The sequence below is a fragment of the Apteryx mantelli genome, chromosome 7, assembly GCF_036417845.1.
Source record: "Apteryx mantelli isolate bAptMan1 chromosome 7, bAptMan1.hap1, whole genome shotgun sequence".
Classification (NCBI taxonomy): Eukaryota; Metazoa; Chordata; class Aves; order Apterygiformes; family Apterygidae; genus Apteryx; species Apteryx mantelli.
The window spans coordinates 38,859,244-38,884,798 of NC_089984.1; the positions used below are offsets into that span (position 1 = coordinate 38,859,244).

At 36.9% G+C, this 25,555-nt stretch overlaps 2 protein-coding genes across 2 annotated transcripts in view; one reads left to right on the forward strand and one right to left on the reverse strand.

Annotated features, from left to right (window-relative positions):
• The window catches only part of INPP5F (inositol polyphosphate-5-phosphatase F), a 48,052-nt gene extending 43,002 nt beyond the window's left edge, over positions 1-5,050 (forward strand). The window contains exon 20 of the mRNA XM_067300320.1: positions 2,392-5,050. Within this exon, the coding sequence (XP_067156421.1) occupies positions 2,392-3,523 (1,132 nt within the window). The 3' untranslated portion in view covers positions 3,524-5,050. The remainder of the gene's footprint in view (positions 1-2,391) is intronic.
• Positions 5,051-7,592: 2,542 nt separating this feature from the next.
• Positions 7,593-25,403, reverse strand: MCMBP (minichromosome maintenance complex binding protein). The gene is made up of 16 exons (XM_067300323.1): positions 25,237-25,403; positions 24,582-24,667; positions 22,601-22,741; positions 22,202-22,243; positions 21,553-21,654; positions 19,979-20,108; positions 18,912-19,063; positions 18,065-18,165; positions 16,072-16,241; positions 15,043-15,166; positions 12,615-12,732; positions 11,869-12,034; positions 9,594-9,727; positions 8,784-8,948; positions 8,286-8,374; positions 7,593-7,978 (listed from the first exon to the last, which is right to left on the reverse strand). Exons 1-16 carry the CDS (start codon positions 25,292-25,294, stop codon positions 7,852-7,854), a joined length of 1,905 nt encoding a protein of 634 aa, XP_067156424.1. The 5' UTR covers positions 25,295-25,403; the 3' UTR covers positions 7,593-7,851.
• Between the last annotated feature and the right edge of the window lie 152 nt (positions 25,404-25,555).

Here is a 25,555-nt window from a genome sequence, read left to right on the forward strand (position 1 = left end):
TTGAATGTCGCTCTTACTGCTTTGTCACCTAACAGTGCAAATTTGTTATGTCACTGCTAATATGTAGCAATATTGCAAATGACAATCACAAGTATGACAAGTGAGGAGTTGCCATAGGGCAAGACTAATGTTAGTGTTTTGTCTTTTAACAGTGGTGGCTTGTAATTTGTGGGAACTCTTTGATTTGTTCATATTCATTTTATTCACTGCAAAATGAATATCATGCTTGACAGGGAGGAGGCTGGCATGCTGAAAAGAACTCCTTTGCTACACAAGCTCAGAATACTTATTATGGCTTGGGAGAAAAATGCAATGATTTCATATTATTTGCTAACAGATAATTGTATTTGACAAAGTTTAGACTAATTGTGATGATGAAAATATGCCATGTAAAAGGCAGTCTCTTTTTGGGGTCAGAACTGATATTTGTTGGAATAGATGAGCTTTACATTGAAAGGACCTCCAGGACACTTGCTTAAATGGGAGTTCCTGAGAACTACAGGCCTTCTAACAGGTACACAGACTGGTACAGGATTAACACCAAAATGTAGTTTTATCACCAAAAGAAACCCCATTACCTATTTCTTTAAGTTTAATCCTTTTTAAGACAAAAGGTATCCTTCAGTCTCTGTTCTCAAAGTGCTATGTTATCTTTTTAGCTTATTTCCATGAGTCCAGTAAATATTTAATAATCTTTCTTAGAGGATAGCTGATGGGTGCTGTTTCTCAGTGAATGAGAAGGAAGTTTATTAGGGTATTTCACTCTGAAATATTAGTTTAATATTGGAGAAGGTAGAATGGGAGCACAATTAATTAACTTTGTATGGGAAGATGCTTCTCACAGACAGGAGATAATTCAGTACTGGGTATTCCCCCACATGTGCACCCCTCCCCCCCCCAAACCCAGTAGTTGTGATTTTGAGACAATATAGAAAACAACAGTCCAAGGTGTGTTCTAGATGACTTCTCTTTAGAAAAAAGGTCACAAGGAAATTTGACCTGACACTGAGTAAACAATGAAGTTGAAATCATCCTTCCAACACAGGATGACAGCCACATAAGACTTTAGGAAGGCAAATGTGAAGGTTTAGTCTGGGAAGAAGCTTTCAGCTCCACTGGTAAGGAATACCAAGGCTCCAGTGCTAGTGAAGATGCAGTAGACATAATTGCTCCTGAAATAACAATGTGAGGAGAAATCTAAAAGGGTTTGAAGTAAGTCTATGGTAGACATGAACATACTGAACAGGGAAGAGAAGGTGGCTTGTAGGCACTACTGCTGATAAGTAGCTAGACTTATCTGTAGCTAATGGAAGCTTTAGAAACGTATTTGACTCTGCATATTTTTTTGAGGCTAAAGAAAGGTGCTATTGCTAGTGTATTTGGACATGAATAAAGAACATGGGGAACAGAAAGGTGGTTGAAAATGAATAGATAAACAATGGTGACAAGGCAAGCTGAATCACTCTCTTCTTGCAATTTCTGATCTGTTGAGAATGTATGTCTTTTTCCAACACTTCTGTAGCATACAATAAAGACAGTGATGTTGAACAGCAGATCAACAATTTCCATTATGAAACCGTCAGTGAACTTTTTTGGCATGGGTTTTTGAGGGTTTTCTTTTTTGAGCTGTTTGTTACTAAAACATTGGTATTGAATATCCAAAAAAACCCAAAAGCTAATTAGTTCTGTTCTAAAAGTTAAGTTCACTGTCTGTAACTAACTTGAACAGAAGTAAGCCATATATGTAAATATTGGTGAGGTGTTAACATTGAGGAATGATGAAGCAGAAATAATAGAGGAAGGTTAGCTGAAGTTCAGCAGATGCTTTACCAGCTGATATGTAACATGTTCCATGGACCCTTCCAGTTCAGACTGCAAAAGCTGCTAAAAAGTGTATTGTGTAGCACAAACATAAGTTGACAAGGAAAAACTATTAGGGCACCTATTTCAACAACTTTTCCCCTGCATTGATTGTTGGGCTAATATTTCAGTTTCTCTTTCAGGCTGAATAGAAAGTATAGCAACAACTTTTGCTTCTTACAGGCACTATAGATTGTGAATATTTATTAAATCTGGATACTGAGTACAGCATAAATAATGTCAGGGTTATAAACACATATTTAAAATCCAGTTTTGTCTAAAACTAAAAATGTCTGCATGAGCTTGCTTTTCTCCTTGCTAAAGTTCTTTAGCAACCCTTCTTTGTTTTTTTCTTACTGTATTTTAATTTGTTTAGTTTACTTGGGTACAATTATGTAAGGAAAAGTTGTAGTTACTCACTAAAATGTCCATCTCTTATGAAAATAGAAGATGGAAGATGGTGAATACTTGGTATTTTAAGGAAACTGCTTTGTTAATTGTACATTGGAGAATTTCTTTTTCTTCCTCCAGGAAGAGCAGTAAACCTCATGAAGACATCATTGGCATTCGGTCTCAGAACAGAGGGTCCCTGGCCCAAGGCAAGAATTACTTACTGAGCAAGTTTTCATCTCTCAATCAGAAAGTAAAACAAACCAAATCCAATGTAAACATTAGCAATCTTCGGAAGTTAGGCAGCTTTACCAAACCTGAAGTGAAAGTCAATTTTTTAAAACCAAATTTGAAAGTTAATCTTTGGAAATCAGATAGTAGCCTTGAAACTCTAGAGAATCCAGTGGTAGATACTAAAATTCATACTGAATCTGATATAGAAATATCAGATAATGATTCATTCCATTCAGATGACTTCCTGACTAACTCTAAATCCGACGAGGACAACCAGTTAACTCCCTCTCTAGAGAACATAGGGCAGACAGACTATGTGCTGCCTAGCTGTGGTATTATTGCTTCAGCTCCCCGATTAGGCAGTCGGTCCCAGTCTATAAGCAGCACTGACATGAACATTAGCATTCACATTCCATCTGAGATTCACGTCACTCAGGCTAGCACATCTGAATGTGAAGACATACCCATGCCTTCTGCTGACGATGTGGAGATGGAATTTGCTAAGCCTATTGATGTGTACTGCCAGAGGTTTGTACATGATGCTCAAAATAAGATAGCTGTTTTGGAGGCTGAGGCTGGCTCTCAAGAGCCCCATCAAGTAATAAATCAAACCAGCGATAATACTTCTAAAAAGGCAGAAACTAAGGCTGAAACTATCAGAGACATTCCTTCGAGGCCATCAAAGTTGGATGTACAATCTTCTGAGCCAGATCCTCAGCTCTTAGCTGTTGATGGGACCTACTCCAGTAAATCTCATAAAAGCCCAGGATCTGCATCTGGTATGCTTGAGACAGGACTCCATATGACTCCTTCTCCAGCTGACAGTAACAGCAGCAGAGCTGTCTCTCCCTTTGCTAAAATTCGTAGTTCCATGGTCCAAGTTGCTAACATCACACAAGCAGGATTGACTCAAGGGATTAATTTTGCTGTGGCAAAGGTCCAGAAGAGCCCTGCGGAACCAGAAGCTATAAATGAAGTCAAGCAAAAAGAACTGAAAGAAATGTTTACACAATGCCAGACACGAATAATTCAAATTTAGTTGCTAATTTGGGAAATATTCTTCTCGTTGTGGCTTTTAATACAATACTAAAAAGGTTACATCAAAGCTCATTGTAGTATGAACTGCTACTGAATACTGGGATCAAAAACATAATTTGTTTACAGGAAGTGTGTGATGCAAATGAATTTGGTTCTGACCAAGCTTCAGAATTCCTGTAAGCAGCTGAGACAAAAGAAGGGAAAACCATGTTTAAACAGGTAGCCTAGACACTGGGATTTATAAGCATGCTGTCCATCTTAAATGTGTTGCACAGGTTTTTCTGAGACTAGTTTTGTAGGTCCTCTGACTTATGTAGAGAGTATTTATACTAAAAGGGTGATACTGCACTTCTGTGACCTTACTTACCTTGCACTGCACCAGCAAAATAACTGATAAATTTACATTTTATTTATTTTTGGACTAGTATTTTTACTTATTTCCATTGGAAATTTTAGACACAGCTTTCTATGAATTGTGCCTCTACAATGGGAATTGATGTTTTTTTGTTGTATTTGGGTATGTTAGCCAGGAATTTTTTTCCTTTCTGCTATCCTCTTCCTCACTTCCTGGGACACTTTCAGGAAAGAGTAAGTATACTGATGCAATCTGAAATATCCATGATCCTGCAGTGCAAATCTAGTTTGTAGATTTTTTTTTTCTCTTCCTTTTTGCTGGGTAAGGGGGAAATGGAGTTAATAACCTCTAATTGTCTTGCCCAATGTTAAAGCTATCCTGTTCCCTTTCTCCAGACTCCTAACACTGTCAATCTATCTGCTCTAATTTTTGACTCAGTATAAAGCAGGACAGTTAACAGACCTTCAGGCAGTGTGGCTCTCTGTGGGTGTGCTATAATGTTGTGTGTGTGGTTTTCTTTTTTTCCTACACTGTATTCTAACTGCCCAGATGCAAAAGCTCGAATAACTTCTTCCAAAACAGAAGTAAAATACTGTTCCATGAAATCAGTGTTGACAATGGAGCATAGCTGTCAGAATGTCTAATCAAATTCATTACTAACTCAAGCTTTGCATACTTGCTGACTAAGGCTAACCTTCCACTTATGCTGGGAATTGGTTAACAAACTTACATATGTGTGTGTCAAAGGATTTAGTCTATCTAGATTACTCCATCTTTCCTGGATATGCCTTGCAATGCCATTCTAGTATAGGGCATTATCCAAAAGCTAGTGTAAAGCAGGATCTTACTATGCTGTAGTTCATAACTTTACCCACCATTATAGAGCCAGTGCCTCTGTGTTCTAGTACATGTATTGTAGATAAGCTGCACGTGGTGTTCTAAAAAAAAGTGTCATATGGGTATTACTGTCTTAAAACTTCTCTTGTGTATCTGAAATGATTATCTACCAAGCCTGATTGTCTGAAACTTTGATAAACAAGTTTGACTTATTTATTTGTTTTACTAAAGTGATGTGGTTTTGGGTTTTTTTGAGCGTCTAAACCCGTGGCTATATTTAAAATACTGTTGTATTTTAATGTGAGCAATATACATGAGATATTTTAATAAAAAAAGTGGAATCAAATACTGCTTGGCACATCATATTATCAACAAATTTGGCACATCATTGGATATGCTACTCCAGCTTTTAGGGGGTCAAGTTTAGAAGGGTGGGGGGTCTTCCCCTTGACTTTTTTATGGCCAAGAGTCAGGGAACACATACATATTTTAATTAAATCTTTAATCCTTTTCTTCTAGTTTTGTGCTGCTAGAAGCTGGGCTTCAGAAAAAGCAAGTCATAAACATTCATAAAATATACTCTTAAATTGTCTAAGTCTTGGTACTTGTAATGCTTCTGGGGAAGGGAGAGGAAATTCCACATCCTTGGAGTGCCTGGAAAATACTCTGCCATTATTTTGGTAGGAGGAAAAAACTGATCTGTGTAAATTCTTGCACAGTGACTACTTATCTAAAACTATTGTTAAAATTTATGATGCAAGACTGCAAGGGTACCAATATCTGAAAAGTCATTCCTCTGTTTAAACTTCATGCTTTCCTTAAAAAATCTGGGGCATATCTTCCAGGAAATTTAGTTCCTGATCTGCTGTATTAGTCTATCAGTTTGACTTGCAAGTATAATTTCCTTTCAGCTTATGAATTACATAATACTTATGAACATTGGACAGTCTCAAACCACATCAGCATGCACTGAACCCTCCTATCAGCAGCCCTTGACGAAAACTATGAAAAAATGTTTTCTAGCCAGGCTGCCATTATTTTAAGAGAGTTGAATTGGCTTATATTCTTAGGCTTCACTTTTTCCTATATTCATTCAGTTTTCTATCTTTATATTAAGCTGCAGCAAGAAAGCAGAAAACATGCATATTCACTTTAATACTCTTCTCAAAGCACTTAGGACTAATTTCCCTTTTGGAATACTAAACTCATGTTTATACTACTAAGAATATGTTTATGTATTACCCAGAGAACCTAGGTCACTTAGCAAAAATTAATGTTTGCCACACATTCTTACAGCTTTAATAGATTATCTCAAAATAGTTGTAAGTAGGCACTTGATTGTTGGGGCTAAGGTACAAGCAGTCCATGTAAAACGAGCTTATTGGAAATGGGTAAGACATGGTAGCTGGTCTTGATTTATCTAAATATTTTGAGAACTGCATCAGAACACTTTGCAGTATTGTCTTAAGCTGTGCAACAAGAATGAGCATTCCCAGTGATCCCTCTGAATCTGATACAAATAGTTTCTCTGAGTGAGTGGTGTTCTGGAAGGTCCCAAGGATCTGTAATATACAAACAAGTCCTTAAATTTTTTGCTTGCTACCTTTGCTGTGTTAAAGCTAGTAGCTTTTGGAAAAATACAGGAAGTATCTAGTTGTACAAGACTGAACAGGGGAGACAAATGCTTTCTGTAGTTTGTCTTATCTTCTGCATGACACAGTAAAATAAGAATGACCTTGTTTCACTAAGAAAACACTTGCAAGCTACATTTTTGTATTTTCCAGACTGAAGTCAGAAGGTTTTAGATAAACAACTTTAGTTAAGCTGGCAAAACCATAATGCCTTAAGTTAAGGTATACAAAAATTACTTTTCATATTAAATCACCAAATTACTATTAGGGTATACACATAAGACAGTTACAGAAACAGTCTGAAATAGAGCCAAAGCCTTGTTTGTAACAGAAAATGCTGTGAAATAGTGGCTTCCTGTCTACACTCAGCAATGAGGAAAGCAATAGTAAAGGGGGTATGGGCTTAAGTCCAGCAGAAGAATTTTTTCCTTGTTCTATACTCTTTGAATTCAGAAGAGGTTTAAGTTGAAGCAAGATCATCTTGAATGAACTCCACTGATGCTTGCAGCTTTCTCCTGATCAAACAGTTTTTAGTGAATTTTTTCTGTTGTTGTCAGCATTACTTATTACTATATAGTCTTTCTGGACTACTTCAATTTCATATTGGTTTAATGGTTTACCTCTTAAACCATCCTTAATATGACTTGTAGAACCAGTCAGACAAGGGGGAAATACATCCTCTGAAAACATGCTCAAGCAGTACACTATGAATAAGAGATAGGTAGAGAAAATTCTTAATGCTTAACTGATCACTGTTCAAGCAATTAAAACACACTGTATTCTTCATCATGTAGATAGTAAGATCTGTCTTGTGTGACTACAGTAGTATTGCTTATTTTCCCATTCAGATTTTTTGAAGGTAGTTGTGCCAGAATAAAGCTGATCCTTAGTAGAGGGGTTTGACAAGTTAGTCATGGTCTTCTATAGCTAAGAAATTTAAAGATGTAATTCATGCTGGAACCTTGTATTGGCTAAGATCAAATTGGTTCTTTACATTCTGGTATAATCTATTATGCTGCTCAAAAGAGTGCAACTCACCTTATGTTATTTAATTATGGTACTGGGTTGTAATTACTGAAGTCAACTTTTCAGTTACAGATGCTGTTTAGCAGAAAAATCTGATCTTGAAAATGCAGCAGTTTAAGAACTATATCCCAACCTTATTCTACAACAGGGCTTACCACTACTTTGTAAGAAGAGCTAGGGCTTACATTTTCCTATTATTAAAGGAAATAAGTTTACACAACTTCAGTATTAAAGTTTAATATCAAACAATTTGCTCATTGTTACCAATTCTCAATTACAAAACAGGCTCCAAAAAAATTCATAAAATATGTTTAACTTGCTGAACACTGAGTTAAGTGTGTTCAGACTTTGAGGGTAAATATCCATAATTTTTTGGTATAAATTATCTACAAAAACTGGTATAAACAATATCCAATCTTAGTGTGGGTTCCATCTAGGATTAGACAAGTTTTCATAGTGACATCCACAAAATATTAAGAATTAAAGTTCATTCCCATTAACACATTTTTGCTGCTGAAGTCTGGTTTTACGTAATGCCTCCAATTGTTTTGCTCTCAGCCACCTCTCTCTTGACAGTGTTGTCTGCCCCGCACTGAGAGACAGGAACCTAGATGAGCAGAAATAGCAAATAAGAGCTTATCAGATGACACATGGACCAGCTAATACAGAACAAAACCAGTTTTTTTTTCCACTATCCCAAAAACTAGCAAGCACAGGCAGAAAGAGGAAGAAGTATTCTGCCTAACTAAGAATATCTAACAGCATACCAAAAGATGGAATCACTTCTTCATTTGATCACCAGCCCTATAATAGAACCTCACTCAACTATAATGAAACTATGGACTACAAGCATTTACTCAATTTGGTTCCAGCTTGCTAGCAAGTCTTCAGCCATGACAAACAGTACTACTCACCTTGCTACAAGCAGAGTTCTGTGTAGATCATCAGCTGTTATGCTCTCTGGGTCATTCTTGCGCATTTCTACAAAGTCTTCTTCTACTGCCTATGAACAATATAGCAAGTAATTGAGTTGCAAAAAAGAAGAGAGAAGCTTTTGGGGAGCTAAACCATAACTATCCTTAGACTGCAGGAGAAAATTTTCAGCTTCTAGCAGTCAGGAAGCTAGCCTTGGCAAGAACATGCTAGTTCTCATCTTCAAAAAGAATTAAGTTTTCAAAATGAGTTTTAGAAAGGTTTACTTGAAAGTATATGCTGAAATACTCAGGAGTACAAATCCTCAAAGGCACATTCAGGACAAGAAAACGCTCCTTTTATTTTATTTTTTTTAAAAAAGAACTTTGAACAGAATCACTGACAGGGAGAGTAATGGGAAGAGCCAATAGCTTTTTATAAAAGTGCTTTATTTCTATCTGAATATACAGTTGAAAGAGCATTAATGAAGTCTTCCATACCTTGGTCACTTCATCAGATATACTGTAGTCCAGCAGCCTCAATAAACTTAGATAAATTCGAAATTTGTTCAACACAGAAGGGAGCACTGCTGTTAGAAGGCTATTCATATATTCCTCCATATTTGGTGGAATTATCTGTGGTTGTAAGTGGACTTGGCAATCTGACTGAAAAACAAAATTACACATCATCCCTTTTCACATTCTTTTCTTTTTCTATTGCAAGACTAATTTGGCCATTAAGGCAACAGAAGTCATTGTTTCCCAGAATTAAGATAAGAAAATGCATTCTTTAAATACTTAATAATTCCCTTTTTGAAAATCAGCATGGAGTCCTTACTCAAGGCTGCACATTCTCAGTTCATGAAGCCAGAATGCAAGTGGTAAGATATTTTGTAAAGTTAGACTACTCAGTTTTTTCCAAGGTCAGTGCCAGATCTGCTGCTCTTTATTCATGCACCCATCACTTCAGGAACTACTGTACTACAATAAAGCTTTGAGAGTAGCAATATATCTGCAGACTCTGCTCATTATTGTGATATCCATTAATTACTTCAGTCACTGTTGTGCCCTTGCCATCACTACAATATTCAGCCAAGGAGGAAGAAAGGTCAATTTCTGTTTTCCTTTGAATAGTTTTTTGGCCTGGCTGAAGCCACAAGCTAGAAGATCAGCATCATACCCAACCCAATCACAAGACAGGTTTCCTGACTTCACTTTTATCTGGAATGGCACACACTTATGTTTTCACTAAGTACTACTAACTGTAATTATCCCCCAAATTCAAGAAGGTTCAAGAAGACCTTGCCATACCGGTAGGAGTGATCGGCCCTCTGAAGTAATAAGAACATTAATATTGCATGGGAATTCCATCTGGTGGTAACTGAAGTCATAATCCACCTTCTGCCAAGTTATCAGATTACCCAGTGCTGTCACATTATGTACACCTAGAAAAGCAAGAACAAGTTCTCTGACAACTTGAATTTTAACAAATGTTAGACTTAAAACTTTTTTCCCCCAATCTGTTTTTTAATGAGCAGCTGGTAGAAAAATTCTCACAAACTTCCTGTTTTTTCCAAATACAGGTAACTATTTCCAAAGAACTGAAATTAAAAACTCCTGAAGGATTTCAAACCTAAATCATATCTGACCTAGTATAAATGTTACTAAGTAGAGCTTTCCATCAGTTCTCCAGAGCTGGAAGCTACTATTTATTGAGGAAAGCTTTCTCCTCAAAAGGAGATAAAACTCTTCTACTTTTCTGACAGAAAACAAGCATTATTTAACAGTTTAAGGAAGAAAAAAGTCTTGCTAGATAAAGAACTCATTAGATTGGCCAGCAAGACTTGAAAAGCTGAAAAACATATTCACTGTCATCTTTCCAAATAGTTCTAGATAAGACTAGTCACTTCTATTTAAAAGTTAATATTGACAAGTTAATTGGTTGACTCTTGGAAGTCCCCCTTTGAAATACTGACATCTATCTGACAATTCAGATACGTCTTCAGCAGTGTTACTGCACCAAATGACACATCTACCACTGTATTTTTGCCATTAATAAACTAGGAAAACATTTACTACCAGTATAAATAAAGGTACTTCTGGGACATATTCCCCCTGCAAATCTCTAAGCTATAGCTTTCAATAATTCCAAATCAACTAGTAGATCTGTAGATGATTACTCTTCTCTAGCACTAAATTTTGTTCCCAAAATTGTTACAAGAAATTAAAAATGTTTACTTTTTTCCCCCTCTAAATTCAAGAGAACAATATCACACCAAGGGTAATGGAATAAAATTAAATTTAATAGGCCTTTTTACCTGCAACTTCTTTAATGCTTAAATATTACTTTTCATCAAATGTTGTGTTCTGTAGTCTTAAAGGATAAATATTTCAGAAAACCTATAAACCAGCACAGCAAGTGTTTTTTTGTAAATGGGAGGGTTTTTTTCAGATAATGCTGCAATTTCTACTATTTTTAATATTTTCCTTTACTGCAGAGTAACTAAAAACAAAACAAAAGGCTCAAAAACAGATGAATAATACCAAAGAACAACTTTTAGTAGTAGTAATAAGAACTATTGTGTTTCTAAATAGTATTAGCCTGAAATCTAAGCTTGGCTAGTTCTACCAGACTTACTGTCACTCCGCTGATAGTACTGTAATGGAACCGAGTACTAATACTCATTAAGGAGAACCAGTAGGCTTACAGCATTGGTCTAGTAGGCTTGTAAGGATGATATTTTTATTTTAAAATAAAATCACTTTCAGCAATTTCATATCTACAGATTGCTACAGATAACTGTACTATGCATTTTCCAGTTACTGAACTTTTGATAGGTACTGAACTCGCTGCTTTTTCGTAGGTTACACTTCATTGTCTAAAGCTTTGTAGAAAGCATACTGCACAGCACTACATCAGCTTACAAAATAGAATTATCATCCTGATCCACATAATATTAGGCTAATTTATTATCTCCAGAATTTAGCTGGGTTTTCAGGGATGGTTTCTATATCTAGAATAAGTATAAAGAAAATAGCAGCAGCATATGATTCCCCCACTACTTCATTCTGTATCAAAGGAAACAAAGGCCATTCTGAAAAAGAATCATTTGGTCTAAAGGCTTATTTAAATCACTGACCTTTTCCACCAAGTGTCAAAGACACTGTCCAGAGCTCTCTAACATAGACAAAGATAAACTAAACAAGATACCATCTTGTTTTATTATTGGTCATTTGTGGTTTAGGACAGATGTTAGTCCCTAACTCTTGGAGGGAAAAAAAATGCAAGACATTTCACTGCTTGTGTAGAGTCAAAATGAATAGCTAATAATTTTTCAACAGAATGTCAGAAACTTCCAGGAAGTAAAATGGGGGGGGGAACCACACCCACAAGATCAAGCTGTAAGTGTGTCTGAGAAGGCTGCAGACTAGCAGCAACCTAGTTCAAGCAAAGAAATAGATCATGGAAACCACAAACAGTTTTGTAACAGAGAATTATCATTACTAAACAATTAGCATCACTGTCTTGAAACGTATCAAGGTTTAACCTTCCAGATGAGAAAATCTTTTTACAAAAAATGTCTACCTGTTGTGTCAAGCTGTCCTTGCTCAAGCACAGTCTCATCTACTACAAGGGAAGTGTTGCTGGCAAGCTGCAGTACTCCGCTGACTAAGCGATTAGCTGTATAGTCTTTGTGTGGGATAAATTGTGAATGGTTCATATTTTCAATGGTCATTTGTAGGCGATAGGACTGCAATGAGAAAAGAAACTGATTGGCACATTTTCTCTTCTCCAACTTCCCTAGTAGATAAATATTTCTTCCTTTTAGAATGAGCTATAACTGTGAACCTCTGTAATAAGTAAAACAAAATTTGTTACCACAATATAGAATACATTTTATCCCAGATTTCCAAACACTTAAAAAAAAAGTTTCCAAGAAAAAAAATAATTAAATTACATTAAATATACATCAAAATACATTAAAATACATTAAAATGAAATAATTTAAGTGTGTACACACATTCAAGAAGCAAAATAAAGTATGCAGCATGTCTGTCAGTCAGTTTACAACCTTTGAGGAACATGACCTTATTCCATATTCATCCTAGAAGACCAGGTAGATACAGACTCCTACTGAAAGAAAAGCCCCACCTCTATTTTTTAAATTCTAAACTGCCCTTTAAATGGACAGCAGGAGCCTTAGTTTAAGGACTCTGCCTTTACTGAAATATAGCCTATTTGATTGAAACAATTAGCCTAATATCTACCATTAAAATCAAAAATCTCTACACAATCAGAAATCCATTAAAGCACTTTAATGCCCTTCTTACTGCTGGAACAAGCTGCTGGATAATGCGGTATATGTGCTCTGTGAAGATGCTATTTCTTGGACATCCACTCAAGTTGACTGTGAATTTTCCCAGAGGAAGCACATCTCGTCTTGCATAACTAAAGCAAAAATAAGACAGGTTAGGCAGACATCTGATTAACATGGTGATTACAGGTATCACTCAACTTGAGCGCCATGTAATATCTGTGCTAGCTAGCAGGATCTCAATACTGATACATACATAAATAATAGTCACATTTTTCTTCCTTCTCCAGTGTCCAAGGAGGTCAGTAGGACTGAAAGCTGTTTTGGAAGGCTTTGTAACATTGTGCATTTATACATTTATTTATAATTGCACATTCATAAATTTATAGTGCTTGAGAGTCTGCAATGTGCCTTCTAGATGTTCTGTCCTCCTCTTGCTCTACTGTTACTCAGTAAACATACTCCTTCATCTTCCTTCTCATTGCAAAATCTCAATTTCCCTACTTATCATGCTTGTTTCCCCTATCTGCCCTCAGCTTTTCTCCCCTTCTTCTTACAGTATCTCCCCTTCCCACTCTTGAGGGATTTCAACGTTTTTTGTGATACCAGCTATGAGAGAAAACACATTCTAGTCTAAGTCTACTCAGCCCTGGTGAGGCCACATCTGGAGTACTGTGTCCAGTTCTGGGCTCCCCAATACAAGAGAGACGTGGCACTACTGGAGAGAGTCCAGCAAAGGGCTACTAAGATGATTAAGGGACTGGAGCATCTCTCATATGAGGAAAGGCTGAGAGAGCTGGGACCCTTCAGTCTGGAGAAGAGAAGATGGAGGAGGGATCTTATCAAAGCATATAAATATCTGAAGAGAGGGTGTAAAGAGGATGGGACCAGACTCTTTCTAATGGTGCCCAGCGATAGGGCGAGAGGCAACGGGCACAAACTGAAACACAGGAAGTTCCATCTGAATACGAGGAAAAACTTCTTTCCTGTGAGTGTGACTGAGCACTGGAACAGGTTACCCAGAGAGGCTGTGGAGTCTCCATCCTTGGAGATGTTCAAAAGCCATCTGGACAAGGTCCCGGGCAACATGCTTTAGGTGATCCTGCTTGAGCAGGGGGTTGGACTAGATGATCTCCAGAGGTCCCTTCCAACCTCAACCATTCTGTGATTCTGTGTTCTGTGATTCTGTAAGTGTTAGAGCATTCACAGTACGACTTGAAAGAACAGAGTTCTTACTGATATTGAATTATTTATGTTTATACGGGGATTAGAGGTGTGACTACAACCTAGGCAAATGCTTTCCAGTTGTGAAATGAAAATGGTAATATACATGGTGGGGCAAGGGTTCATTGCAAGTTATAAATACAAACCTGCCAGAAATCTTGTCAGCTGATAATTGTGCTATCACGGCATTATGGTTTTATCTATGCTGATGCCACACGCCTCATGAGATATATCTCATGGTTTTTTTACACATTATTTACAGGTATGAGAAAGATAGGATGCTGAGATGATAGGAGCTCTGAAAACATTTCTTTCATACAAATACATGCTGTGCTAGTTAGACTTTTCATAGCTTGAGGATAAGGCAATATTTTCAAAGTATTCCCTTTGTATGAAAATGGAATTTTCAAAACTATAAAACAAATACTTAATATACATAGAAATTACATTGGATTTTTTTTAAAAAAAGTGGAATTTTCATTTTGAAAAAATGCTAAAATTAGATTTGAGCCTGACAACTATACTTAAAAATCTATTCAAAACATACTGTCTGAAGTTTCACACCTGAAATTTTAATGAATCAAAGGATGATGTCCTTTCATCCAATGACAGTTTAAACCAACATATAAGTGTTAAGCAAATCCATTTTATACAGCTACGAAGGTAGATCAGAATGCATACACAATTCAGCCACAGCATCATCTCAGGTGATAAATTCCTACAGCATGCTAAATGTGGGTCACTTGAACTTATCATTAAACACACATCTACATTTAATTAAATCTGTTCCCAAGATGTACCTCTCAGTATCTTTTAATACCAAAATAATAATCATTACAGATAGTAAATAATAATAATAAATGTCACCTTTGGGAAGTCAGTTGCATGCCCTATTCAATAAAAGAAGTTACAGATAAAAAGATGTTCTCATAACTTTGTTTAAAATTTTATCTTAGAGATTTTGTCTAACTCTCAAAGCAACACTGAAAAGATATACAGCCATGAAACTGGCCCTTTAACAATACCTACCAAGACTTCAGACAATGATAACTGTGTTTATTATGACAGGACAGCAACTCCAGCTGGACAAAGTACTACTGGAATAAGTACTATTTAAAACATTTCTGCCAATTATTTGCAGAATGGTGAAGAAACCCATAGAAGGAGATTTTTAACAAAGACGAACATAGAAAATTCTCAGCAAGTATTTAAATACTTACACAGTAGAGATGAGATGCAATATAAGGTACTCGGCAGCCAAACCGTCTCCTAAGAGGGCATGTGTGAGAAACCCAAGCAACTCTGCTCTGACTGGTGACAGCTCCGACATGAAATTAGAAACAACTGGTAGAACAGCAAAAGAAAACAAATGTCAGAAAACACGCTGTTCTTCACCCCCTTTCCTCTATATAAAGATTGCTTTACATTACAATTTCATGAAGAAAAATGGTTACTCCAAAGCAGACTAGGAAAAATAACAAACATTCATTGGTTTTCCAAGTGAGTAATTGCTGAATTTGGATAATTTGAGTCGCACAGTATTTCCTTGAAAATACTTTCATTTTTTTAATTAGAAATTATATAATGCATTTGCAGAAGGCTATAAGGTTTGAACCGAAACATCTAAGATCTATAGCCTATCCATACTATTTTAAAGGCAGAAAAAAACCCTTACACATAGCACAGCTCAGGACAACCAAACAAGGCATGCAAGGAGGAAAACGATAAATATTAATTAGAGGTTTAAAAAGTACACACAACAGTTCATGACAAAAAACTTAGAGTCAAATAGTCCACTCAGAATAACACAATTGCTTATAAACAGAATCTCCTTATTTACTTCACAATATTGTGATTCTTTCTTGTGTATGTTTCTTATTTTTACTGTTATGCTAAACTGAAAATCTGATTTTTAAGCAATTAACACCTCTATTTGAAAACAAAATACTATGACTGAACAACTCAGTAAGATCTTCAGGCTTATAGAATGCAAAACAAGTTTCCTATAAATCACATTTATTTCAGAAAAAATATGCACTTAACACTGCACCTTGTGCGGTTCTATAGTGTAGAACGGTTCCTCCATTTAACACAATTTAAATGCCAACCTTGCCAATGCTGCATTTGTCTCTGAACAAAGAAGTATTTGTTCACGTGTATTAAGAATCTGCACATTTACAGGTACACTGAGAGAATGCATACCTACAGAGAGGTCGAGTTCGGCTCAGAGGCCAAGTTCAGATACTCACAGGTTTTACTTTCCTCTTCATTAAGGCAGGCAGGCAGTAATGGATTAATGTGTTGTAATTTCTGTGCCAAAATCATGTGGATTCTGGGGACTAATGAGGCAGGAGGACTGTGTACTCTCTGTTCTTCTACTGTGTCCATGCACTCCATAGGATCGAGGGCTGAGTTCTCCCTAGGAAAGGGCACAGCACAACTGGATTTAAAAACATTCCACACACATTTCTCTCCATTTGATTAAGTGCACTTGGAACCATGCCAAAACAAAATGCATCAGAAAAAACAAAATCCATTCCCACTCTTGATAAATCTTCCTATATTCAAACTATAGGAATTATCTTCTTTCATGATTTTATAAACACCATAAATAACTAATATCATAATTATATAAATTATGATATAAAAACACCAGTGTGTGCTTGAGGAAAAAAAAAAAAGGAGGTGTGATTTTTTTTTTTTTACTGGAAATGCTCGAGAATCTCACTTTTCTGAAAGAAAAACACCCCACATCTATTATTTGCTGCACCATTCAGTGGAAGGTGCAGCTTAACATAAGATATTAAGCACTGTTCTGGTCAGCATGTACTGAATCAAATCTACACGGTAAATTTTAAGATAATAAGGTAATGATTTATTATGTTTATTTATGTATGCACATGTGGGATTTTAATATTCCACCTGCTTCCAGAGCCTGACAATGAGATCTTCTAGAGAGCCATATAACAGCTTAATAGTAGCTGAATTAAAAAAAAATAAAAGCCATCCGTATACCTCAATCCAAAATTAAGACATGATGCCTTCAAGTTAAGTGTTCAGATATACAAGCCTTGGTCTCCCTGATGATGCCTTACAAAATCATGTCCAGGTGTTTTTCATTTGTTATATAGAAATTAAAAGCCCTAAGGGAGATATATCAGATACTGGTAAAGTTTAATATCAGTGTGATAAACTTGCACTGATTTTAAAAGCTGAAAGGCTTTATAACTTCAATGTCTCTTCAGCAGTCCACTGACACACTACCATCTCTTTCCAAGTAAAGAAACCTCTTTTGTTTAGCATCTTTGTATTGAAAACATTGCTGAATGCCATCATTTTGTCTATTTGTAGTAGAATGACATGCAAAAAAAAAAAAAATCTGTGAGAGGCCAACTGAGCTGTCAATCCGATACTAGCTTTCTGTCCAACAGATGATAAACAAAAGCAGTTGACTGGGCTGAGGTTACTTTAAAGAAGTTGGCACTATACAGGATTCATAATGCACTCTTGATACTGTACTTCAAAAGATAAACAAAATTACCAACAGGAATAATTTATTCAAAGCACAATAATTCAAAACATCAGTAGTACATATGTTAGATTTGTTGATAGACTATTTAAAAAAACTAACAGAATTCAATCTAATCCAGAAAGAAGCATGCAATCAAGCAACTAACTATGGAATAGCTGGTAAAAATCAGAAGTTTCTATGGTGGTATAAAGTGACAATACTTTAATTAATGAAAAAAAAATCAGCCTGATTTACAATCACTTTGACTCTCCATACAAACATGCAATCCATCATTTACATCCTATGGAACTGTTTATGGTAACAACTTTCAGAGAATTACAAATTATTTAAAAGGTATATTTTATCACTTTAAAGACTATTTGAATGCAACTATTCACTACCTATTCATTCATTCAAAGTTTAATAGGCATGTAAATTATACAGGACTTTTAGCTACAAAAGCACTCTCTCTTTAGATTGCTGTGCGGTATATAAAAAAATATGTATTGTGCATCCAAGAGTATGGATATACAACAATATGAAGTTCAATACACTTCAGTTTATACAACTGTAAATCTAACACTTTGCACATCAAGCTTTTTTAAGCAACAAAATCCGTATCTTTACAATTATTAAGTATTTACACTTTTTTCAGGCTGTATTAAAACTATTTTGCTCATTAAAATAACAAGTCCCTTCATTTCAGGATCACATTATCATCTGAGCCTTACCTCTCTTCACTGTTTACTATACTCAGCACTGGATCCACAGACAAAATTCCATATACCTCCAGAATATCATTGACTTTGAAGCTATCCCAGCTCTCATAGACCTGCCATAAAGATAAAACAATAAAATACAGAGGCAGACAGGCCAGATTCAGGACTGCACATAAACACACACAAAAGAAAAAATCTCAGGCGACTCAACTGTAGATTGAGAACACTGTGTGAACAGGACTCTTCTAGTCCTCAAAGTTTCAATAAGCTTATATTGAAAAAATGAGCTTCTACCATTGCATGTTTTTCGCAACTGGCATTCTTCTGCTACACAACTGTAAACAACTGTATTCTAATTTGGTGTATTAAGAGAGGCTGAATAAGAGAACATTTAATATAATAACATAGATATTTCATGTTGGAAGTTTTGTAGTTGATATAGCATACTAGTCAATGAAAGCTTATTTCAAATACAATCTAAAAATGTATACAATGTGTTTGTTTTTGCTTGTTTCATCACAAGTTTTTTTCCTTAGGAGGACAAAGTTTCAAGGAAAGCATCAGGAGTCAATATCAACCATACACTTGAGCATTTAATAAAACTTTTTTTTTTTTGGTGCTAAGTGTAGTGAGACTGTGCAAGCTCTAATACATGCTGTTGAGTGATTTCAGCAATGCAAATATAGCAGTAGCAAAAGGGAGAAAATGTAATTATTTGCAAAAACAACATTTTGGATTTGTAATAGTGTATAGGCAAAGAATGTCTTTCTATACAACACCAATGTTTATACTCTTACTTCAGGCTCTGTCTGCCTCACTGAGGACACAGCCACATTCATCATCTCTTCATGTTTGTTACCTTTACAAGACATGCTGGTCCCTTCTCTCCTGGCAATGGAAAATTTAAGTCAAGTGGAGGGGAGCAGTTTGGTGAAATGAGATGATGTCCTGCAGAAGCTTCAGTTTCTAATCTCTTTGGCTCTCCACATCCATGGATATCACCTACGCTGCCTGAAAAATAAAAGATTCATAGACTCTTTAAACAGAAATGCAAACACGAACAACTTGCTTCAGCAAGCAACATAAGAGTCAAGCTAGTTTAATAAGACGCCTAAGAAAAAAAAAACTTTAATAAAGCAATATACTGGAAGGAAGATATTCTGACTCAGAACAGAAAAGTTTCACAAATGTATACTTTTTTACAAAGATAACGTAAGAGTGATTACTGGTAAAGATCTACATGTCCTAGAAACCTAAACATAGCCAACAATCTGACTTTCAAAATGTGATGCTTAAACTGTATCAACAAGATTTCTCCAATTCTGCAGGGCTGTAAAGGCAATACTTTTCTGCTTATCATGTTTAAAAATGAGTTAGTTTTTAAAGGTGAAGGTGTACAGTAACAAAAGAGTTTACATTAAGAATCTCCTTACATGTTCAGCAATAATAAAGCTATGAAAATCTATTCTACAATTGATCAGGCTGAATACGAAGACAAAATGGTGTAAAACATCTGCAAACTGATAGGACTATAAAAACAAAATCCTAAAATCCAGCTGATGAACCTGATGGACATACAGCACCAAACAAAAGGAAGCAATAACTTCTGCAAAACTTTTTTTTTCTTGAACAGGGCTGACAATTTTAAACTAAACACTCCTCTCTTGTTCAGAAGGAAATTTGTCAAAATCCCCCCCCCTCAAATCCCATGCCAGTTTAAGTGCAGTCATCTCCACAGAAGGATATCAGGACAAATAGTTCTTAACTTAAACCACTGATGACTTCCACAAAGACACTAAAATAGTTTTAAAGGCTGCAATAATGCTACTGATTGAACCAATTGAAAAGATTTCAATTTCTGAAAATGAATTTTCTGCAAATTCTTGAAAAATACCATAATATCTAGTTATCAATAATGACTATTACCCATATGTTGCTCTTTCTGTTTAGATGGATGTAGTTCCATATCCTCATCTTCCTCATAGCTCCTCTTGTGGCGACTTGGTGTGTAGGATGTTGAAGGACTAACTCGAGCTTGGCTTGCACTAGTATATGCGTAAAATTAAGGATTAAGGACAACACCAGACTCAGTTGAGAAAATTCAAAAAAGTAAGTTTAACAAAACATTATTATCCTGTCTATTTTGAATGAGATATTAAAATAATTATGCAAGCCATTACCTAGCTGCCATTTCTTTAGATATCTAAGTAACCTGCTTAAGAACTGTACAGCAATCAGTGGCTTTATTGAAAATAGAATCTAAAAGCACTGAGTCTTTGTCCACTATCAATCTCTTTAAAGATCTTCCTTTAGACCCTAAGAACAAGTTTGTGGTTAGGAACAACTTGAATCTCAAGGATTTCTTCTCTTCCACATCTCAACCCTAAAAACAGGCATTTTAAAAATATTTAAAGAATTGCTGTCTGATTCAATTACACGTTATGATTACTTTAAAACTACACAAAAAATGTTCATATACTTTAAAGATACTAGCAATGCTGCACTTTATACATTATAATTGAGTTTAGAAAAGCTAATATACTTTCTCGAGTAAGTTTTTCTTAGTTTGATAGCTAAGTATTGAAATCATGTTCAATATTTTTATAATAATCAGGTTCATATTAAATTTCCATTGCTGCAGTATATTGACGTAAGCATTATTCACTTAAAGACTGACTCTCACCAGTCATTTTATTACAAAAATAGCATCAGCTTAATTTTAAAACCACTGATGAGCAGTAGAATTTTCTTAGATTTTAAACTCAAAATATGAAATATCTAAACATATTGGATTTACCATCAAGTTTCCTTTCTTTTTACAAAATGCAACGTATCTTAAGTTTTCTAGACCTCCCCTCACTGCCTTGGAGAAGAAGAGAATATAAAACTCCTAAAAGGTGTTGAAAGAAGCATGCCATATCCATTCCACCTAGACAATTCACTTCCATTTATTAGGAGAAACTAGAGCTGATTTGTTTTCCCCAAGATGTTTCCCGTACTCATTCAGAGAATGACAGGCTGTGTGCCTGAGCGATTAAAAAGACAATACTTAACTTTCAAGAATGACTGTCTCAACACACTCAGCTACAGGTGTTTTTACAGGTACTCATATTAGACTGTCATTAAATAAGTGTCCTAATCTAACCTGAAAACAGCAATGGAATGTTCATGGCTCTACAGAAGTTTCAAATTTTCTTAACATTTGTAAATAGAAATGAGCAGAAGTTTTCAAAACCCTCCCAAGCATACATGAAAATCTAGTCCAAATCCCTACCAAATCAATAACCAATTCTACTAAATTCATTTGTATCCTGTTTGTGCATATAGTACACCACCAATTTTTCCCTTCTATTTTTCTGCATCTACCACCTTTCTTCCTCATCTGTCTTGAGTCACTCAAAACCCAAGAAAATTTGAATAGTCTTATCTCTTTATAAATCTAATGAATTAGTTGGTGATAACTATTTGTATAACACAGCATCAGTTCAGACAAAAGATATTTCTTTCACCCATGCTGATTCGCCAGGCACTGGAACGCAGTAGAATGTCTGTCTCTCCAATGTGACTGTTTGTGAAGAGTTCAAATCAATCTCCTGCTGAGGCTAGAATACCAATAATAAATGATATTGTTAAAAATTGATTTTTTTTAAAACAAATTCCATAGAATCATGTATTTAGCCAGAAGTTACAACAATCACTGTTTCACGAGTATGTGATCTTGCATGTTTCTAAACAGTCTGAATCAATAATGTTTTGATGCTAAGAGCACTGCACTACTGAAGATAAATTGTTCTCTGTATCACGATGTTTCAAGAGGCTTTAAAACAAACAAACAAACTCACCACCATTGCCAGAAGCCCAGCTTCTTGGCAAAGAATTAGTAGCCATGACCACAAATAATAGCATATATATGCAAAACAAGTTTTAAATACTATGGAAGCAGCTTGAAGCCTGCTGAACTTAGCATGCACATGAACAATCAAGAGTTCTCTGCTTTCCAGACTTGGGCTTAATTTTGAATTTTAAGAACAGTATCACCAGAGATCCACTGATGAATGCCAAATAAGTTATACTGCACTTATAAAATGCATCTTTTTGTCTGAGTAATATTTCATCTCAAAATTCGTTATAGAAAAATGTATAACCTACCCCACATTCCGCCACATCTCTGTATTTACCAAAATGCAAAACCTGTCAAGAAGACAAAAGCAATGCAATCATTCCGTTTCTGATAGCATCCTGAATATGGATTACTCGCACCAAAATTATTGTAGTCTAAAGCCCTTCAGAGACATACTGCTCAAACTTTCATTATCTTAGTAATTTTGATTCCCCCAAATAACATTTGCAGTAATAATCTTCAGAATTTTGTTTTCAACACTTTATAAACAGAAAATAAGAAGCGATACGCTACTGATGCTGTTTGAGTCACTTAGAGTTAATAGTAGGTAGTGCCTGGACTCCACTGGTTTAACTCAGAAACTAGAGAAGCATGAAGAACAGAATGAAGAAAATGCTAAACATTTACCAAAATAGTATTTTACTTACACGTGTGTTTGTGTTTGGATCAACTGTTTCATAGACTCCCATGTAAAACTCGGGATCAAACATATCTTGAACCATGCAGCGAAATTTCACTAAGCTGTTGGGCTTTAGGTAATGTAGGGGAACATCATTCAGTGATGGAACCTGCAAAAGAGCTTATTCTGAACAACTGCTATATAAATATTGAGAAATGCCCTGAAGTAAGCCAGAAACTGCACATAAGCTGTCACCAACTTACCCTCCAAGCATTCAGTGTTTCCTACTGTTGACTTATTTGCCTCAAAGACTATTTTATTGTCAGTAAGCTTAATTGCCTTTGACAATTCAGTACCTCATCAGGTAACAGATTTAGTATTTTCTGGGTACTTTTCTCCCCACCCCCACATCTACTGCCCTAATCCAAGTACTAACAATATATCTAACAACACTGGAAGTTTCTGCAGTAGCTGTTATAGGTAATAGTTATGACTATCATACACTGACAGCTCCCAAATTTTTTCAGTTGCAAAGCCACCAATCTCATTCATTTTTCAGTCCCAATACTAGATTAAACGAATGGATGTCAGTTCATTGAAACTGTATGTAAACTCTTTAACAACATTTGAGACCGTAACTCTTAATTTGGGGATTATTGCAACTGAAATATTAGATAAAATTTATTACTTATTTTATACCCATTTAACAGCACTTTGACCATGTATTATGCACCAGTGATACGCTAGCAATTGCATGCACAATTTCTTATAACAAAATATTCATATTTCCAGAAGGACAGGAAAAAAAACTGTATCTTAAGCTGCAAGTCCTTCAGACCAGGGGAGTCTTTTTTGCGTGGTTATATGATATGATAATAGAAAACCAGAAGGAAAATGGATGTCTAGGAATATGGTATAAATCAAAATAATGAAACCTGCTATAGGAATAGGGTTTCTTTTCTGCTTTTCAAAATAAACTCTTGGTTGAGAAAACACATCCAACAATAAAATGCAATGAAACCAAAAGTGGCCCTGTAAAAAACAGATTTAAAAAACCCTCAAACCACCAACAACCCACACACTCCCTCACATTTATCTTGAGTAATTAAAATATAAACATATTTTCATTCTTCTAATGCTGCAAATTTAACAAAATTCTGCCAGAGGAACAGAATTGTTCCTCTACGCTATGATTTAAATTGTCACTTAAACTCAAACACAGAATCCTCTCTCACTGGCAGAATTTTTTTTTAAAAAAATCAGTTTTATTTTCACTTGTTTTTTAACCATAAATAGAAGAGATTTGATATGAAAGTTCCTAGTTCAGTTAGTATAGAGCTCCATGATGCCATTTTTCCCATAGTCTTTTAGACTAATAACACCTTTTGAGCTCAAGTGCATGCTTAATTTTAAAAATAAAGGATAGCTTCCTTCCTAAACTTTCAAGAACAGGCCTGATCCAGCTTAACACGGAACAGTTTTTAGCAGATGGTATTTTTTCCTCAAACATGAAAATCCAAGCAGCTATTTCTTCAACCCACACTGCAGTGAAAGACCATGGGAGAAAGGGTTTATAAGCAGCCGTTAAGAAACCTGTGGTACACAAACATCTACTGCAGCCTAGCAGTAGAGAGGGCAGGCGTTAACACTTTCAAAAATAACAGTATTTGTCAGCTCCTGCCATCTACTGGATTGTACCACAAACAGGCAGCATTCAGCAGTTATGGCTCAAGGCAAAAAATACATGAGAGTCAAGGGGACTGGCTTCGACAGAGCTTCAACCAGGGTTTTACATCTTTGTTTTACATACATTATTTACATTTCAGTTGCTTTGATAGGTATTACAAAGGCTAGGCCTAAAATTCAGAAGCGTACTTATGAGGAAACTAAGATTTGAATACATATTTCTAAAGGAAGAACTTCTCAAAAGCATATCGTTACAATAATTAAGAGGTAAGAAGAATGAAACTTAAGAATGGCATAACTCTCAAAGAATAAAACAATCTTACCCAGTTAGTAGCATTATTTTCTTTTAGCTTCTCTTTGAAATATTCAGTTACTTTCTTTTCCCAGTCAGAGTTTGGATCATTTTGTGCTACAAAACGGTACACATTTACAGGAGTATTAGCATCACGTATCAGACATCTGTTCAGCACCCTCCTAACACCGAAAGCAGTTTCAGACTTACTCCTATTCCTTCGGGACAAACGCCCGAGTTTCCTGTGCCTAGGTCTGAAGTCACAGTGCAACCACGGCGGTGCGGTGCGGAGCACGGCGCGGCGAGGCGCGCTCCCCGAGCCACCCGCGGCGGGCGCACAGCGCCCCGGAGGCCGCCAGCGCCGGCCCCCGCCCGCCTGGCCGCCCCACACCGCTCCTCCGCGCTGCGGGCGGCGGAGGAGGAAGCTGCCGGCCGCCCTCGTCGCTGCCGCTCACCCAAACCGCCTCGGACGACCTAGAGCTGCCCCGCGGCCCTCCCGCAGCCCTGCGCCGCCGGCCGAGGGCAGCCCAGCACGCGCCGCCCGAAAGCCCCGGCCGCCCGCCGCCCTCTCACGGGCGCCTCCGCGGCGGCTCCCGAGAGGAAACCGGCCCCGGCCGCTTCGCCGCCAGCCGAGCCGGCTCCCCGCCGCCGCCCAGCCCCTCGCCCCCCGCGGCGGCGGCGCTCACCGAAGATACCCTGCACGATGCTGAAGGGGTTGTTGAGCCAGTCGGCCACACACGGCATGGCGAGGGCGACCCTCGCCCAGGGAGGGGCAGGGGGCCGCCTCTGACTCCCCCGCGCCCTGCCGCCGCCGCGCCCTGCCGCCCGCAAGCCCTGCACGGGGGCGCCTGACTTCCCCTCTCTTCCTCTTCCTCCTCCTCCTCTTCCTCTTCCTCCTCTCACGGCGGCCGCGGCAATGGCGGCGGCGCCAAGGCAGAGCAGGGCCGGGCCCGCCCGCCTTCTCCTCCTCTCCGCACCCGTGCGTGGGGCGGGGGGAGGGCGCGC